The sequence below is a fragment of the Borostomias antarcticus genome (assembly GCF_949987555.1).
Source record: "Borostomias antarcticus genome assembly, chromosome: 2".
Taxonomy (NCBI): Eukaryota; Metazoa; Chordata; class Actinopteri; order Stomiiformes; family Stomiidae; genus Borostomias; species Borostomias antarcticus.
Window position 1 is genome coordinate 27,216,981 of NC_140235.1, and position 18,834 is coordinate 27,235,814.

General features: G+C 41.2%; 1 protein-coding gene across 1 annotated transcript in view; it reads right to left on the minus strand.

Annotated features, from left to right (window-relative positions):
- Positions 1-18,834, minus strand: part of LOC311324029 (cadherin-12-like) — a gene marked incomplete at its 3' end in the record, with an annotated part of 61,154 nt that overhangs the window by 27,946 nt on the left and 14,374 nt on the right. Inside the window, exons 2-5 of the mRNA XM_084456395.1 lie at positions 15,609-15,903; positions 13,290-13,409; positions 11,645-11,812; positions 10,125-10,312 (exon numbers count right to left, since the gene is read on the minus strand). Coding sequence (XP_084312521.1) covers positions 10,125-10,312; positions 11,645-11,812; positions 13,290-13,409; positions 15,609-15,903 — 771 coding nt within the window. The remainder of the gene's footprint in view (positions 1-10,124; positions 10,313-11,644; positions 11,813-13,289; positions 13,410-15,608; positions 15,904-18,834) is intronic.

Genomic DNA, 18,834 nt, shown 5'->3' on the forward strand with positions numbered 1-18,834 from the left:
TGACCTCTCCACCCTCTCTCTCTCCCTCTCTCTCTCTCTTTCCATTTGCCCATTACCTCTCAGACACGGGTCGAAGAATATGTCATTTTGCAAACGACACTTGGGAGAGGGTGTCCAGTTGGAGTGGCTCCCCACAACAATGTTTCCCCTCAACAGCGGCTTTGTGCAGCAGTCTCCCAGAGAGGCCCATACATCACGCTGTTTCATTGTTGCCATGGCTGCGAATCAAACAGTGAGGTAAAACAATGGAGGAGAGAGAGAGAGGCTTCCCTGGCTATCCATCTAGAGTATTTACGATGTAAACAAATAAATGTCCTCATTTACATCATAATCCGGCCCTGTCCCTTTTTCTAATTCCATTATTCACAATGAGAAGGTCAGTGTAGAGAATGATCTACAGCCAAGCTACTGTCATAAGCAGCCATGCACAAACTCCCACTTGTGTGCACACACACACACACACACACAAACACACACACAGGCCTGGCGTGGCTAACCGGGAGGATCTGGAGTTTTCCTGGTGGGCCGGTCTGTTTTTTTGGCCGCGAGGGCTGGTGTCGTGGCCAAAAACGATCGCCCTGCCAAAAAACATGCAGTAGTTTTTAGGCATGACACCGGCCCTCGCGGCCGAAAAACCAGACCGGCCCACCGAGTGCAGCCTGGTGGATGACGTAACTATGCTTCAATCATATCCAACCATCGTCTGTGCCAGACCTAGCAAGCCAGGGCTAATTAGTTAGTTAAGAAATTGCTAGAAAGAGAAAAGGTGGCACCGAAAAGGCAAGAATCAAGAAAAGGAAAGCTCTTGCAGCTGATGCAGCCAAGTGTACCAAATTAAGCTCTTTCTTTGTAAAACCAAGCTTGCCAAATGATGAGGACGAGGCAGGTAAGCTAGCCTAGCACTAAGCTAACGTTAGCTAGGAGCAGTGCAAGCAAATACAACGTTGCCCAAACCACCGTTCAAGTTTATGAAATCAATTGTGTGATATTATGGCATATAACGTAACTTATTGATTTGTAAAAGAAAGAAAAATAAGTTATTTGCAAGAAAACACTGTCTCTACCTAGCTAAGTGTGATGAACTTTGTTTTGTAGCAGTAGCACCTCACCAGCAGGGCTGCTAGTAGTGAAAGTGAAGAAGAGCCAGCAAGCACCAGCCATGATGTGCTGGTGCCCATAACTCAGCAGTGGGCAGGTAGGATTGGTGAATATTATGAGAAGAGTATGGTGTAGAGTAAACCTGCTCTATGTAAAATGCCCTTAGATACTGTAATTGATGATGCCAGATGATTCAGCTCTGCATTAATGAAACTGGCTTGACTTGATCAGAAAGCTATATAAAAACAAAAGGGGAGACTGCTTAGAATTTTTTTTTTGTTAGAAGCAGAGTCAGGATCCACTACTGGAGGCAGTGTGGAAGTAAGAGTAGATTGGGAAGCAACATGTATTTGCACTGAATTCGATTTTTGTGTGTGGATATTTTAGAACGACCATGGTGCTTTGGCACCCTTTAGAGGCCACTCACATAGTGTCCTGTAAATGACTAAGTGAGTGACTGAGTAACTGACTGACCTTAACTTGTCAGCTAGCCCGCTGCGCCGTGATAAAAAATACATTGAATTTCATGGCTGTAGAGAACAGTGACTGCGCTATTACAGACTTAAAAATGCTAAGGTACTGCAATCGGTTGCGAACTAAATTGGGCTGGTCTGAGGCATGAAACTCCAGAGCTGAAAATGAGTCCCACTCTGGCCCTGCACACACACACACCCACACACACACACACACACACACACAAACATACACATGTTGACAAAACACACTTACATACTGTATACAGTAGAATACACGTACACACACACACACACACACACACACACACACAAAGACTGGTAGAGAGGGAGATAGACTCACTCGAATATTCACTCAGAAGCAGTTTTGGATATCAATGAAACATTTTAGTCAGGTGGCTTAATGAAATTACTGCTACTGGGTAGATAAAAGCAGCATGCATGACGTTTCCTTAGGGTCTGTCATATCATTTTAATTACAAAATACAAAATTTTGAATTTTTATATGCATCTTAAATTTACTTTGACATTATTAAAGTTCCAGTACAAGTGTAAAGTATTAGCAATATTATCTTTATTGCAATGCATGTCAAATGAATCATACAGAGTAAGGAACATCAGCCCAAGTTAGCATCCTTGGGCCAGTGAAAATTATACAATATTTCATATCTTTCCATAAGAGTGAATTTGCATACCAGGATCAAATTAAAATGAGAACTTTTGCAGTGGTATTGTGCTGAATATGATGTCTCTCTATAATTTGTACTCGGACAAGTCCTCATGCAGTTTCCAATTATCTCAACCCACCATGCATCTGCCTAGCTTGCCAATACTTCCCACCCCTGCATCTGTCTTTAGTACGTCCATGTACAGTACGAGTGTGGGACGCCCTCATGATCGATGCCCGTGTGTTGGCTCCCACAGCACCACTTTGCTGACTGGAAGCTCCTTGTGTATCTGGCAGTGATCAGCCTACATCATTCTCCTTGCTGCTATGCTCTCCCTCGCTGCTGGTAGACCTCCATACAGATGCTTGTTGGTAACATGCTCGTTCTGGTGGATGTTTAGTACCACACACAGCATGGTGTAGCATCCTTGTAGGGACTTGTGCAAGGTGGGTTCACGGTTCAGCATTCACAGGGGAACAGACTCTACAGTTGTAAAGAAGAAGCTGAGCTTGATTTGACGAGGGTGGTTGGAGTTCCACACACTGGCTATGCCGTTCTGAGGCTTCCATGCAAGCACCTTTCTCACTTGAAGTTCTTGCTCGTACAAGCTGGCCCATATGCCCAGGTATTTGAAGTCATTGACTGTTGTCGTTAAGAGGTGAATGGTTCGGGAGGATGTTGTAGGCTCAAGGTTCCTTTTGTACCCAACGTTAAATTTGTTGTGCAGAGTTAAAAACAAGATATGACATCAATACAGATTCATATACAATACAAATACTTTTGTACCTGCAGCCATTGTTTAGAGTAGTAGTTAAACAAAGCTCATGGCATTTTAAGCCTTTGAGGCCTTGTACAAACCTTTATGATGGTCATGACAAAATCGCACGCACGCACGCACACTCCCTTAAAAGCTTAAAATGCCATGAGCTTTGTTTAACTACTACTGTAAACAATGGCTGCAGGTACAAAAGTATTTCTGTATCGTTTTGTTCTCCATCTAGGGGCCACAAACCGATAACCGGAGCAAAGGAGCTGGAATTCACTATGTAAAGGATGGGAACAGAGCTGGCCTAATGCTGCAGCTGTGTGGAGTAAAGAACTGATAGGTTGAATTGAGACTAATCTTACAGTACTAGCCCATCTGAAAAACGTGGTTGAGATGATTTTTGTTTTGCAGAGACAAGTTACCAAACCATGACACAAGGGAAAGACAAGATTGATTCAATATAAGCCTGATAAAAGAGGGTCATCATGGTTTCATCAGTGTGAAAGCAGCATCGTTTTCTAAGACAAAACAAACGCTGGTGTCCCTTTTTACACACTGTCTCACAATTCTTCTCAAAGGTAAATTTAGAGTCTATGACTGCCCCAAGATACGTGTAGCTTTCTACACAGCCCGGAGCCTGGTCTTTAATGATCGTAGTATCGTGGGTTGAAGCTTGAGTTCTAAAATGTATGATCATTGTTGTAGGTGATAAAAGGCCAACCTGGACACATTCAGTCTCCCCTCTGCTCAAGAGCTGCTGTGCCTGCTCCACGCGGTCAGATAGCAGGCTGATGTTATCCGCGTTGGGTTTCTAACCCTGCTTTTTTGTTTGTTTCATAATGTTTTTTTTATTGTTCTTGTTTTTATGGTGCAAATAAATAAAACCTAAAACCTTGTCCAGGTCCATTAGGACTACAACAGACTAGACTAGAACAGGGGACCCCAAACTTTTCAGCCCGCGACCCCTAAAATAACGGTGCCAGAAACTTGCAACCCCCGCTCTACCCGGAGGTGGCTGAAGCATGCAAATGTTCACGCGCACTTGCACTAATAGGCATAACAAAAGAACACAATCTATTCTGTTATTTTACAATAGCTGCAGCTATTATTATAATAGCAATATTATTATACATTGAAATATGATTTATTATATATATTTTTATAACAATTATGGTTAATAGGCTTTTTTGAATCGTTTTTATGATCTCTTGACCTCCCCACCTCATCATCTCGCAATTCCCCATCCACGTCTCCTGACCCCCACTTAGGGAACCACAGGTCTCTTAGATGTAATAGTGAGGCCGAGTTCCTGCTCCCGTCCACTGATGGTAAATGGACTGCACTTATATAGCGCTTTTCCACCTTAGCAGCACTCAAAGTGCTTTACAATGGCCTCTCATTCACCCATTCACACACCAATGGCGGCAGCTGCCATGCAAGGGGCTAACCTGCTCATTGGGAGCAATTTTTTGGGGTTAGGTGTCTTGCTCAAGGACACTTAGACATGTGGACAGTCAGGGCTGGGATTCGAACCGCTGACCCTTCGATCATTGAACGACCCGCTCTACCAACTGAGCTACAGCCGCCCCTGATGGCCTGCCTAAGTGCATAGTCCAGGACTACGTATAATGAAGAGGAAGGGGGTGCAGGTGTCTCCTTGCAACACCCCAGCCAGGATGTCAAACTCCTCACTGTTGCCATCTGTACAGGTCACCACCTTGGCTCTTGTACCCGTGTACATAATCCCAATGGCCCGGAGTAGATTGGGAGGCACACCGTGAGCCTTAGGTATCTTCATCATTACGCCTCTGTTTATCGAGTCCAATGCCTTTTTGAAATCGATAAAACACAGTACCGCTGCCAGGTTGTTCTTTTCCCCTTCCTCAATGATTCTCCTTAAGTCCAAGATCTGGGCTACGGTGGTTCTATCCTCTTGAAAGCCATTCTACTTCAGGCATGGAGATCAGGTGTCTGAGAAATATGACACCTGCTTTGGGGTCAGACAAGGGAGCTGCCTTGGTCCATTACTATTCTCACTTTACTTGCTGCCACTTGGGGATATCATTAGAGAGCACAATGTATGTTTCCATAGTTATGCGGATAACACACAACTGTAAATCTCTGCTGAACCAAATTATTCTGCAGCTATAAACTCCATTACTACCTGTCTTCTAGCAATAAATAAATGGATTAGCAATAATGTCTTAAAGCTAAATGAGGACAAAACTGAAATCCTACTGATCGGCCCTAAAACAAAAAGAGCACATTAGTCCAGTCTTAGCTACTCTGCATTGGTTTCCAGATATATATACGGAGAGAGGAAAAGAGAGAGAGAGGGATGAGATGTAATGTGTATAAAAAGCCCTTAATGGGTGAGGACCAAGCTAAATTGTTAACTCCCTGGTCAACTATGTGCGTTCAAAAACAGTGCGATCATCCACTGTTGGTTAGACGTTCTCAGCAACAGTCGGAAGAAGATACGGAGTGCTGTCTTTGTCAATTATGGCCCAAAGCTATGGAACATAATACCCAGACATATCAGAGAAGCCAACTCGCTAAATACTTAAAAAAGAAAGCTAAAAAGGTATCTCTTCACTTTAGCTTGTAACTAGCTCCTTTTGCACTTCCGAGCACTTTCTTTATTAATGTACAGGTGCATCTCAGAAAATTTGAATATTGTGGAAAGTTCATTATTTTCCGTAATTTAATTCAAAAAGTGAAACATTCATATATTATAGATTCATTACACATGTAGTGAAACATATCAAGGCTGATTGCCTCCATGCCACGCTCCATATTGATGCAGTGATTTGTGCAAAAGTAGCCCCCAACAAGTATTGAGTGTATAAATGAACATACTGAGCATACTCAACTCAACTCAAATTGTATTTATAAAGCACATTTAAAACAACTGAGGTTGACCAAAGTGCTGTACAGCTTCAGAGCAGCAAAACACACAGCACGCAACAGAACACTACAATACATCATACACAATACACAATAAGCAATATAAAAAACAGAACAATACAAGGGCCATTGGGTGTCCAGCTCCACCTGAGTTGAAGGCCTGGGAGAACAGGTGAGTCTTTAAAGAAGTCTTAAAAATCTCTATGGTCTGGCCAGACCTAATGTGCCAGGGCAGACTGTTCCAGAGCCTGGGGGCTGCCGCCCCAAAGGCTCGGTCACCTCTACAGTAGTCTTCAGCCGAGTCTTTGGGACAGTCAGCAGCAGCTGATTAGAGGATCTCAGTTCTCTAGCTGGGGCATGAAAGTGCAGGAGATGGGCAAGATACTGAGGTGCCAGTCCATTAAGAGCTTTAAAAACAAACATCAAAATCTTAAAATCAATTCTAAAAAGCACTGGGAGCCAGTGGAGCGAGGCCAAGATTAGGGTGATGTGGTCGTGCTTTCTCTTGCCAGTAAGGAGATGAGCTGCTGCATTCTGCACAAGCTGCAGGCAACGCATCAGTGACTGGTCAATGCCGACATACAAAGAATTACAATAATCAAGGCAAGTGTTGATGAAAGCATGTATTACTCTCTCTAAGTCTTTGGGGGAGAGATAGCCCTTTACCTTGGAAAGAAGCCTTAATTGGAAAAAGCTGGTTCTTATGACAGAGCTAACCTGTTTGTCAAATTTAAAAGAACTGTCAAGGTTTTTGACTGAGGAACGGATATTTGGGGAGAAGGGGGCTAATAAACCAATGGTACAGTCAGAGGGGTCATGACCAAACATAATGATCTCAGTCTTATTTTTGTTAAGTACATACTGTACAACCATGAAGATTAACACAAAAAATGCTTCAAATATTTCACTTTGTGTAATGGATCTAGAATATATGAAAGTTTCATTGTTTGAATTAAATTACGGAAAATAATGGACTTTTTCACAATATTCTAATTCTCTGAGATGCACCTGTCCAGTATATCTCTCCAGTACAATATTTTATTAAATTGTAATTTTTACACTGTATTTTACTTGATTTCTTATCTTTATCTTTTATTGTGTTTTATCTTCCATCTCATTTTTTAAATTGTATTTATGTGAAGCACTCCTACATGTACTCACACATGCATGTATGTTCTCTGTTGTAAAGCAGTGAGCTGCATTATGAAAGGTGCTATACAAATGAAGTGTATTATTATTATTATTATTATTATTATTATTATTAGTAGTAGTAGTATTAGTAGTATTATGGTTCTCTCTCAAGTGAGGGTAAATGGCACACCATAGCTGATTTGGTGTTATGAAACTGAATGTACAACATTCAGATTCATAATCTGAATCTGAATGTTGTACATCTTTGCAACTACAAATGCCACAATCTGGTTTCTAGAGATCTCCTGATTTAGGCACTGGGATGATGTTAGAGAGAGACCAAAATAACATGGAGACATTGGACAGGGTGCAGGGAGGAGACAGGACAGTGCAAAGACAGGACGCGCAAAGAGTAAGTACAAAATGCTAGTGCAAAAAAGGATAAGCTACTTTAACAAAACGAACAATGTACCAAAGGTAGTGCAGTCAGTGTACAGTATATACCCTAAGTTGCAAATCTCCAGGATAATATCATCAAGATTGCAGTTGTAACAGATACATTCAAATAAGTGTATTCTCTGTTCAAGACATTCTCATAGGAAATCTGAATTTTAATCCTGTGTTATACAGTGGGACTGCTGTCTCCTGTTTGTTTGCCGACACCACATCCCCAGGCCTTAAACGTTTTATGGCAGGACCCCCCCCAAGGGGTCCCCTCCTATCCTCTCAGGTCTTTCCTCTCTGTTGATGCACAGTTCAGCTGTTAACCCTAGCCTAACCTAGCCTTGCTCTTGGTGGATTTCCTTTCTCTAAGAGGCCGACTTTGCTCCTGAACTATTTGGAATAAAAGTAACCAGCTTGCACTTGCAAAGATGAATCTTCTCAACTCATTCTCAACTACTCTCTTCTTAATTATTAGAATAAATCCACGACACAGTTCTTAAAAACCTCTGGGGGAATGCCGTCAGGCCCAGCACTTTGCCCTGCTTCAGAGTAGGATTTCACTCTGACGAGCTACCTAACTGTAAAGGGACCATCATCATTATTGAGATTTGTAAGGTCTGTTGGTATCTCTTCCTCAGCTCCATCCACTGTTCAGATTCAGCTCATTCAGTAGCTTAGAAAGAGCATTTGAACATGAATGTTCTTAAGACTTATTTTTTCATGGATTTTAATCAAGACAATTATTGTGCTGCTGACAAATCTCTGGTGGGCTCCTAAGCTAAAATCCTTCAGCAGGTCCTGAGGAAGCCTCATGCAAAATGTGCTTTTATCCACCTGGTTACGGTCAGTTTGAACAAGATTATGATTATATATATTATGATTATAGCCTACACCTTTATATGTTTAGTGCAGGACATGCACTAAACATGTACCGTTGAGAGAATTACATGATTTTATACTCCAGACAAACAAACACCCCTTAGTACTGCATTCTGCCTTTTTCATCAAACAACACCTGAAAGCTACTGGGAACATAAAAAGGGAGGTATATCTTCTCGAAATACAACTTTGCCTTTGAATTTGATCCAATAATAGGCATTTCTCAGGTAACTGAAACTAATTTAAAAGACGCTAACAACTTTTCAGCTACGGTTTACTTGAAACTATGCCACCATTTACATGAAAAAAAATGTTTTTATCAGATAAAACTAGTACATTGCTCGATGAGAGAGTTGCAAACACTCCCAGCGCTCAAAAAGCTTTAGGAGAAATTGAAGCGTCTGTAGTTCTTGAAAGCCTGGTGCACAGAGGAGATAAGAGGATATATTTTACTCTTACAGAAAGGTATGAGATTAGACTCTCATTCTACTCCTTTACTCATCCATGCACCATAGATCTCTTTTTAATCAAGGCAGAGAAGCCATTCTTCTAGGGAAATAAAACAATCTACCTAATCCATTGTGTATTATGGGAAAAAAAACATTAAAAATAATAATAATAATTATATATATATATATATATATATATATGTGTGTGTGTGTGTGTGTGGTTTTTGACATTTATCCTTCCCCTCTAAGACATTCAAAATGCTGCTGCTGTTCCATTATGCAAAGTTTGCTTTGCTTTGCTGTTCAATTCAGTTTATCAAGTCATTCTTCACACCACCTGCCGACACATATACTACAGGAATCACCCCTGCCGACGAAAACTCAAAATCTGCCTTAGGGAAACCCAACAGTGCTGTGTGGAGGAATGGATGGCTCAGTGCATGCGAGTAACCAAGTAGGCAAGTGGGGTGCGGGTGATAAGATTACTTTTAGAGTTTTGTTGAGGCCAAGATGTGTGTGTGTGCAATAGAAAAATAAAAATGAATAGAGTAAGATACAAGATGAGTGAGACAGATGATACAGCATTGCAGCATATAACAGAAGGTTTATCCTTCAAATAGTTGCTAATAGTAGCCGTGAGACTAAATAGGACTGCTCAGAGGATCTGAGGAAGCATATGTTCATATTAGCATAGCATATTACAGTATGACCAAATACCTACAGTAATGCTTATTCCGGCAGGTCAAACATGCCCAAGGCATATTTCCCCATTTTGCAAAGTGACAAAATTGAATTTTAAATGAATCATGGCTCATTGGAACTGCCATACACTGTTTGTAGCCAAGGCACTTAGGGAAGAACTCTCGTAGCACTTTCCTTAATGGATCACAAACATGCTGAGAACTAATTATTAGAGGATATAAAACAATAATCTCTGATCATGGCTGCTGGTTGATGCAGAATGCAATGGAATCGACATCTGAAATAAATATAATTATCCCCACTCAATTCGCTATTAGCAACCTAAATAGGCTAGCTTGCCATCAGGCAATTACAGCGACCAATTGGTACCACTTGTGAGCAACCACCAGAAATCCTATCAGTCACACACAATTTCCTTATTTCATCTGTCAAATGATGACAATGAAAATTCCAGAAACTTAATAATGACCTACAATATGATTGTGTGTCCTTGGAAAAATGCTCCTGTTTAGACAGTAGGTGACTATACCATGCAGCAAGCTACCAAAGGCTAATACAAATGTATTGTTGATATGGTAAGTGTCACAACAAGTTCAGCTGGTCCTACCTTTTTGAGAATGATGATCCCTTCCTGGTTGTGTTCATTGGTGGTGATGTCAAACATGGCTCCGCCGTCGCCCGGTACAATGTTGTACTCCACTTCTGCATTCTTCCCTATGTCCAAGTCGTGAGCTTTGATTCTCCCTACAGCTGAACCCACTGTCGAAGACTCAGGAACTCTCAGATGAAAGAAACCTTGTAAGCAACAAGAATGACAACAGCACAATACACGCTTTATTCCTTGTCTCTCTAAGAAGTTTGTAGCACCTCCGTCAACTGATTGACAAGTCGTTCATTTGATTTTGTCCACAGAGTGAGAGTGAAGTATGCATTTTGTGTACATCTGTACATTGTTTTGTTGTTCTATTTTGTTGTACACTCAGCAGCTCTGCAAATGAGGTGGCCTCACCTCAGAGCTCACCTGAGTATAAATAAAGGTTTCAATGTTTGTGTGTGAGAGTGAGAAATAGAGCAGAAAGAGAAAGGGGCAGAGAGGGGAGAAAGGGGCAGAGAGGGGAGAAAGAAGAGGAGAGGGAGAGAAGAGAGAGAAGGGGCATTTGAAGTGACACAGAGGGGACACCATGCTTGGCATAGACCCCTCTGCTGTGACAGCATTATGAAAATATTTTTGGCTGTTTGACTGCCTGTATTTACATTTTAAGCAAGGATCCACTGAATGGCATCTTGGAACACTGAAAGGAAAGTAATACGCTAAATAACTACCGCTTCTAAATGCTAAATACTGACCTGAATGTCTCTTTCTCTGGCATTTAATGTCTGGCATGGTTATCATTTGATGGATTGAAATGCAAGTGATTTGCCGGAATTGCTGTTCATTTTCTAATTAAGCTGACACTTCATTTCCATAAATCAATGCATGACCAAATTATAAAATCTACATTTTTGGCCAGCCATCAATATCTTTACTTTTGAACTGATGAACAGTTAGTGTTTACTGGAATTAATTTTGTTAAGCTTATATGGAATACTTCCAGCATTTTGATAAGTACATTGTTCTCTACAGGCTCTGTCTGTAGTTAAACACTAAGGGCTGACATTGTGCATTAAAATCAGCACTCTAAGAGTGGGTGGCTATTAGTTAAAATGGTTTGTTTACTTCTTAACACAGTACTACCATTCCAATAGGTCTGCATTTATGCCAACAATGGATAATGCAAGTAATGAAATAATTATAATATGCACATGATGAACAATTTCTGCCCTACTCTAATTGTGCGTTGGTTGTACATTATGCTAAAGCACTAAGATCCAGCCTGCACTGGATGGCTGGACCCCCTCTCCACAACACATTTATTTCACTAGGCCACAATGTCATTATCTTTTATATACATGTTCATTTTATTATTTAATTAACCTTTGTTTAACCAGATAGTAAGTCTGTTGAGAACCAATTCCCATTTACAATGACAACCTGGCCAAGAGGCAAAATAGAATGCAAGTCTGTACTAGTTCATAGTCCATTAGAGAGTAGCACCCACATGTAGTTGAAACAGATAGTGCTCTCACTTTTGGAAAACCTTGGTGGGTTGTCGTTGACATCGCTGAGTGTGATGTTGATGGTGGTGGTCCCGGCCAGACCTCCCAGCTGACCTCCCATGTCCTTCGCCTGGATGAGAACCTGGTACTGCTCCTTCACCTCTCTGTCCATATTGGGCAAGGCTGTCCTTATTACTCCTAGAAGTCCGGCCATGTCAAATAGGTTACAAGGGAATGGGATAATAGAGAAAGATGAGCGTTAACATCTTGTGGAAGATGGCTGGACCCCCTCTGCACTGCCTGCCAGGGGTGTTCAAATACAAAACGACCTGCCTGTGAGAATCCCTCTTGAAAAAGACTCTGCTCTGAGATGTGCATTAATGTACCTCAAGCCAAGGCTGAGACAGAGGTCATTTCACAAACTGCGAACACTTGACATTCAATACCCACCTTTTAGTGCAGGATGTACTGTATAATGAGTCAATTGAGGATCGGGGACCTAGAGACCAGGGAGGCTTGATAGAAAAGGGGGCAAGGCAGACTCCATTCCATACTCATAAGTAATAGGAATACTCCCAGTATTAGGGAGAGGATGTCAGATTTAACATCCCCAATCCTCACTTGTGGGGTGCGCAATCAGAAGCGTGTTATTTTGACATGCGTCTTGTCTTCTTTTGGTATAGTGTGTGTTCCTAATACGATGCTGTGAAGAGCGGAATGATCAAGTTCCCCCCCCCACCTTGCACCCCCCCCCACATAGAAATAGAAGTCTCAGTATGTGTCTGGGAAACCTATGCACAACCTGAGACAGATCCTACAGTACCATTGTGTGATACGGATGGACCCCGTTTTTTACACGCTATGAGTTGCGTTATCATTGAGGGCATTGCTCTCGGGTGTTAGTGTACCTAATGTAACCTGTCTGTGGTGTGCTCTGTTCCACTATGAAACAGATTCTCACAAGTTGCATGTGTAGAAGACAGATACTGTATGAAGGCTGCACAAAGTCAGCGCCAATGGTTCATGATTCACAATTTACATTGTCACAGTTGACAAAGCAGTGTGCACTGCTGCACCCATACTGGGTTGGATTAATATACAAGCAATATCATTACGGACTGCCAAGAGGAAGCCAGCCCAGACCTATTTACAATTAAGTGAGTTGATATCCATTTTTCCTTTGAAAAATTGAGGTTTGTAGAACATGTAATCAGTTGCATGAGCTGACTGATTATTTTGTTTCAGCCAAAAAATAAATCTGTAGTTTGTTTTCACAAGGATTCACAAGGATAAAACCAGGCCGGCAGCGATGCCATCACATCAAGCTATCCCTTGCATTTGTTTAATCGGTTCAATAATGTGTAATTAAGTTGGAAGGTAACAGTTTCCCCATGCAAATGTGAGTCACTAAATTGTATGCATTCTAATGAGACTCAAGTGCTGAAATTAAAAGGGGACCTTGGAAAAGATGTTACCAACTTCCACTGCCCACATTACTAGTACTGTAAGCAGTACATTTTGTGTAATTCCATTCTTTTCAAACATAGGTATCTAATAATCTATGAGAAACACCATTGCATTTTGTACGTACTATATAAAACATAGGCAGAATAGCATCACATTCCAACAATATTATTAAGACTCAATAATAAGTCTTTAAAGTTAAATCTTTTACCTGACTTGGGATCGACAGAGAAGTATGGCTGGCCATGAAGAATGCTGTACACCACCCTCGCGCTGTTCCCATATGTGGGGTCGTCTGCATCTGTGGCTGTCACCTGTGTCACATAGGTACCTGTGGAATAGAAACAGTTGAATTTAGGATGTGTTTCATCAGGGTAATAGATTTGGCAGCCAGAGAGAGAGATAGAGAGAGAGAAAGAGAGAGAGAGAGAGAGAGGGGTTGGGGGGGTATTTGGAATACTTTTGGGTTGCTTCATTGAAAGTAAAGTTATTGTAAAGCATTAATCAAGAGTGAAACGCCTCCTTTTGGAGTGCTGCTACCATTATGGAAACCAAGACCCAGTGACATCAGGAACAGAAACAAGATGGCAGCCTTCCAAATCCCCACACTAACAGGAATACACTAATTACTTGTTAGAAAAATGGCTCACCCTCTGCAGCATATCCCATTTTATACCATGGCCTGGGTGAATACACAATTCTGATTGGCTGGAGGGGTGTGCATTATTTATTGATAAAATACACAGCTAGAGCCTCATCACAGTTTTCACAAATCAAAAATGAATGGGCTTGTTTCACATCTCAGCATTACAATGAAACAGCCTTGCAATCTTGGCTCTACGACTGTAAATATGACACTTTAGTAATTTTAATGTTAATCTTTTTATCAGGCGAGAAAGTAACAGTGTAGATTCCCAGAATGCAGTCAGTTGTTCGGAGTTCCCTGGCTGGCAGAGTCTGAGCCTGTCTGTTTCACTTCAGCCGAGTGTGCTTGTATCAAACACCATGTTTTGCACTTGAAGCATATATTCTCCTGCGATTACGTACACATTATTATTCTTTTGCTGATTATTCTTTTTCCAAGACTGAGACAGAAATGCAGATAGTATGTGAAGAGGCAATTAATTAATAAAAGGTAATTAGCTCCTGCGTCGTGCATTGTTTTTCCTAAACAGCACATCTTGTTGTGTATTATCCCTTACATGTCCAATTCCACAGGCAGTCATTTGAGATTGTAGCTACAGTAGGTAAACTTTTCTGGTTCTTAAGTACTCAATATGTCATACACTGTATGCTCGGCACACACAGAACTGGGAAAACATACAGACTTTGTCATTGTAGCATAACGGGAATTTCTTAGTTGCCCCTAACATGCCAATATTAAGCACACTTTGGGCAGATGGTAGCATTATGTTAAAACATGAGGTGAGTTAATCCTGTTGAATCCTGTTGGATACAGTGGAGCTTGGTTGGTCAACAGGCTCTTTCATTATTAGGTCTAGTGTAGATTTAGGATGAATCAAGCTTGTTCAATGCTAATTATTTTTACAGATCAATATTTGTATGTATGCGTTTGTTTTTATATCCTTCAGGAGGTGAAAACAATTATGTTTCAGCAATGCAATCCTTGTGCAAAAAAAGCAAATGCATCACTTAACAATGATCCCAAATAGTAAATAGCTAAAGGGAGCTGTGTACCATTAAAACTTTATTTTCTGCAAGTTTCATGAGGTGCTTTGAAATGTCCCTCCCCTCCCTCTCCCCCAAGATATATTCACTGGATCACTGGGTTGGAATCTATGCTCTTTTCTCTGAGGGAGCTTTTTATGTTCATTCATTTTCATCAACGTAATTACCATAGATTCCTGTTTTTTAAGCACACATTCCATCAGTGCACTATTGAAGCATTTATCCCTAACATGCTACCGAATAATGGGAAAGGAATCATTAATCAAAAGGCACCCAGCCCTGCTCAATCTTACTTGAATCAAGTATTCCATTGGCAAATTTACCTATACTTTCATCAATCTTTATTCAAAATCCTGAGAGACACCAGCCTGCCTCCCACCTCCTTTGTCACCTGGTGCAGATGAGTTTGGTTGGTCATGTTTAAGTTCAGCATGAACATTAGTATTTGTATTTTATTTTTTAAGCCAGAGCCCAGTTGGTGGACCTCAGTGTAGCCTAGTTAGCCTGCCATCTTTCTATGCAGCCTTCTGCAGGGCTCTCATTGCCATTCAGATCAAGGGGAGCCAATCTTCCAATGAATTACCTTGATCTCTTCTCCCTGGAGGATAGAGTGTGAAGACACGCCTCTGCAGTGCACTCTGGCACAGCGACTACAACCAGATCAGTGCAATGTAAAAATCTGCTGGGGATTCCCTCTTTGGCTTTACCAGAGGTGGATGAGACTGCCTTTCTCTGCTACCTCTTCTATTCCATCTCTGCCCCAAACTAAGCAAGACACATTGATTTCCTCAAGTTTAGGCACACATACACAAATTAGGCTGCTGATTGAGTATTGGCTTACCCACTGGTGACATCTCCGGGACGCTTGCAGTGTAAGGTCCCTCCAGGAACTTTGGCTCATTGTCATTGATGTCCTGGACCTTGATTACAAACTCTGATTCTGGCTCCAGCGGCCTGTTGGTGTCAATATCGACGGCCTGGGCTCGGAGGGTGTAGTAAGGCTTCTGCTCCCTGTCCAGACTCCTTAAGGCGTGGATATCACCTGTTGTTTGGTCGATGGTGAAAATGGAACCAGCCCCATCTCCCGAGAGTGTATACTTCACCGCACTGACGCCGTTATCCAAGTCAGTGTGCAGCTAAGAGACAGGAGAAGTAAAGGACAGGCTCAGTCCAAGCAAGGATGCAGCTAATAACTTAATATGGGCGCTATTAAAGAGCTTGTATACTACAGCAGTAGAGAGTGGATGGTACTGACTGATTGCATCCACACAGACATCACTCGGCAACAATGTCGGCTAATCATCTCACAATACAACACAATGGAAGTAGAGAAGCTCAAAGTGTCGATGTCCGATGCTTTTCTAACACCTTTGCAAAATCTGGCTTGTTTAGCCAGAGGAAATGCCTCTTTCCTGACCTAGATCTATCTCCTCGTGATCCTACTACTAGAGAAACACTTCCTCATCCTCAGGCTACATGTGTGTTGACATGACAGCTTGTTCTATTTCAAATATTAAACAGCCCTAATGCTTCTCGATGGAAGATTCCTGTTGAGGTCTCAGAATCTATTGCTTTGAAATCCACACCAACCAGTAGAGATATGGCTGTAACTTAAGTAAAACGCAGTAGCTTGAATGTGTTGTTCATGTATAAAACATATGAAGCACAGTTACAGTTAAGTAAAGGGCTGTAAATCAAGAACCATTTAAGATGAGTCATTGAACCTGTCACAGTGTTGAATGTAAAATATAGTCTATTCATTACACTTGAGTGAAATGGAAAACCAGCGTCCATGGCACAACACCACAGTCAATCATGTGGATTTCACTCAAACCTGCAGTAAGTCACAGATTAAGACACTGTACGCTAGAGGCCAGTGTTCCCTTGTGTGATGCAGTCATTAATTCTTTACTGTTAAACCTGCTCCTCACACTTCAAGTACATTGTAGAGTTGATTTGTCACAGTACATCAATTAATGGAACATACAGGAGGTCGAAGTTAATAAGTGAATACAGCTGGAGGTTTATTCAATACACACCACCCAGTTTATTCAATACCAACTACCCTGGAGTGGCACCTCTTTTCAGTCTTGGAAATTGACTCATAACTACACAAAAAAGTTAAATAAATAAATAAATAAACACATATATATATATATCCAACCCCCTAAGTATAGGCACATATCTGAATTAATTCGAAGGGAAAAGTTGTGTGATACTAATTAAAAATTCTATTAAGTTTACAGTGCTAATCAATGATACAAAGGAATTCATTAACTGCAGGCAGATTAATAGTCTGTGGAGCAGTGGCAAACTGCACCAGTGGACCACATAGACTACATGCAGAATTGCTTCAAGAAAAATATGTATGTTAAATCAGATTCTTTTATCGTATGCCAGAAGAAAATAAGTGACTTTCCTTTGTAGGGAAGACACGTTCAGCACACAGCATTGAGGGCTTGCCTCAAAGCATAGTTTCCAAATTTTAACATATTAATCAAAAAAACGAAGACATGCTGCATACAAATGATGACATGAGTATTATCATTATGTAAATCCACAAAAGCTAATCAAAAACATATAGGGAAAAAGAGAGATAGAGAGAGAAAGAAAGAGAGTTGTAGGAAGTCTCATTCATGCTCTGCCGGGCGGAGCTATTTCAGTCGTGTGTGTTATTTTGTTCATTCGTTCGTTAGTTACTTAGCAGGATTACACAAAAACTACCAGAGCAATTTTCACGAAACTCAGTGGAGAGGTGTAGCCTGGGCCAACTTAGAACCCATTAAATGTTGGAGTGGATCAGAATCACTGGGCGTATACATGAATTAAAAGAAAACCACATTTGCCCATACTTGTACCATTCCCTTCACCTCATCCTTAAGTCTTCTGGCAGGTTTTTTTTTTTAGAGAATGTTGGCTTTTTGTTACTTTGTGCAACTTACTGTAGATATCAACTTGCTGTTTAAGCAACCAATATTGTCCTATGTTTCTATGCATGTGAAACAAAATACAATTTGATTCATGAGAAACAAATCAGAAACACTATTAGGAAAAGTTACTTTATTTTGCCTGGATCATGTGGTACAGTATTACATATAAATCATAGGATACCTGAATCACTGGGCAGATACACAGATTGAGAACAATACTTGGCCATTTATTGGACCATTTCCATTCACTTCATCTTTATGACTTTGCCAAGTTTACCACACTGCCTGGGGGCAGAACTAACTGCACTGGCCCTCTGTGATCTCAATAGGAGAGTAGGCATGGGATCATACATTTTAATTCAGGACATGATGGGTGTTACAAATGCTAGGTTGTATGAAAAGTAAATGATTTGCACTTTTTTATGTCTACGTTGTATAGACCTGGATGACAGCTCACCAAAGGTCAGGAGCTGGGGACAAAGTGTGCTGCATTTTCCAAACAATATGGTCTTTAGCTCAGTACTACTGTAGCTAAAGGTTCAGGAAATCACAGTCTGTCTACCTGATTGACACATAGGGGAAAGACCTCCAAATTAGATGTTTTTACCTACACTCCCAGTCTATGACAAATCGGGGACAGCCTTCTATATCCAACACAAAGGCAAACATCTCCCCAACGGTGCCTCTACCTGTGATAATTTAGGATATTATTACTACTGTTCCGCAGTAAGGGAATACAAGCAGGGAATTGATACAGTACACAGCACCTCACTACCCCAGAATAGTGCCATGCGAGTTAACATGCTATTGGTGTTTGCAGATGATTATTTTTCTTCTGTGTGGAGCTGTTTATTTGAAGGAAATGAGCCCTTCCCCTCGCCACCACGACCTACAGGACCTGCTCCCTCACTGGGCATGCAGTGGGTCCTCATATTGATTCAAGGTAATTAAAGTGGTTACTAAAGTGGTGTAACCAACCTCTGTGGAAAATGCTATAATTGCAATCCCAAAACTAGAATTATAGGTCATTTCTTGTTGAATGCCTATGGAGGCAGCATCTCATGTGACATGCCCCTCTAGGGGGATGGGAATAGAGCTAAAATTGTTGACGTTGAACATATGCAGTCAGTGCCAATG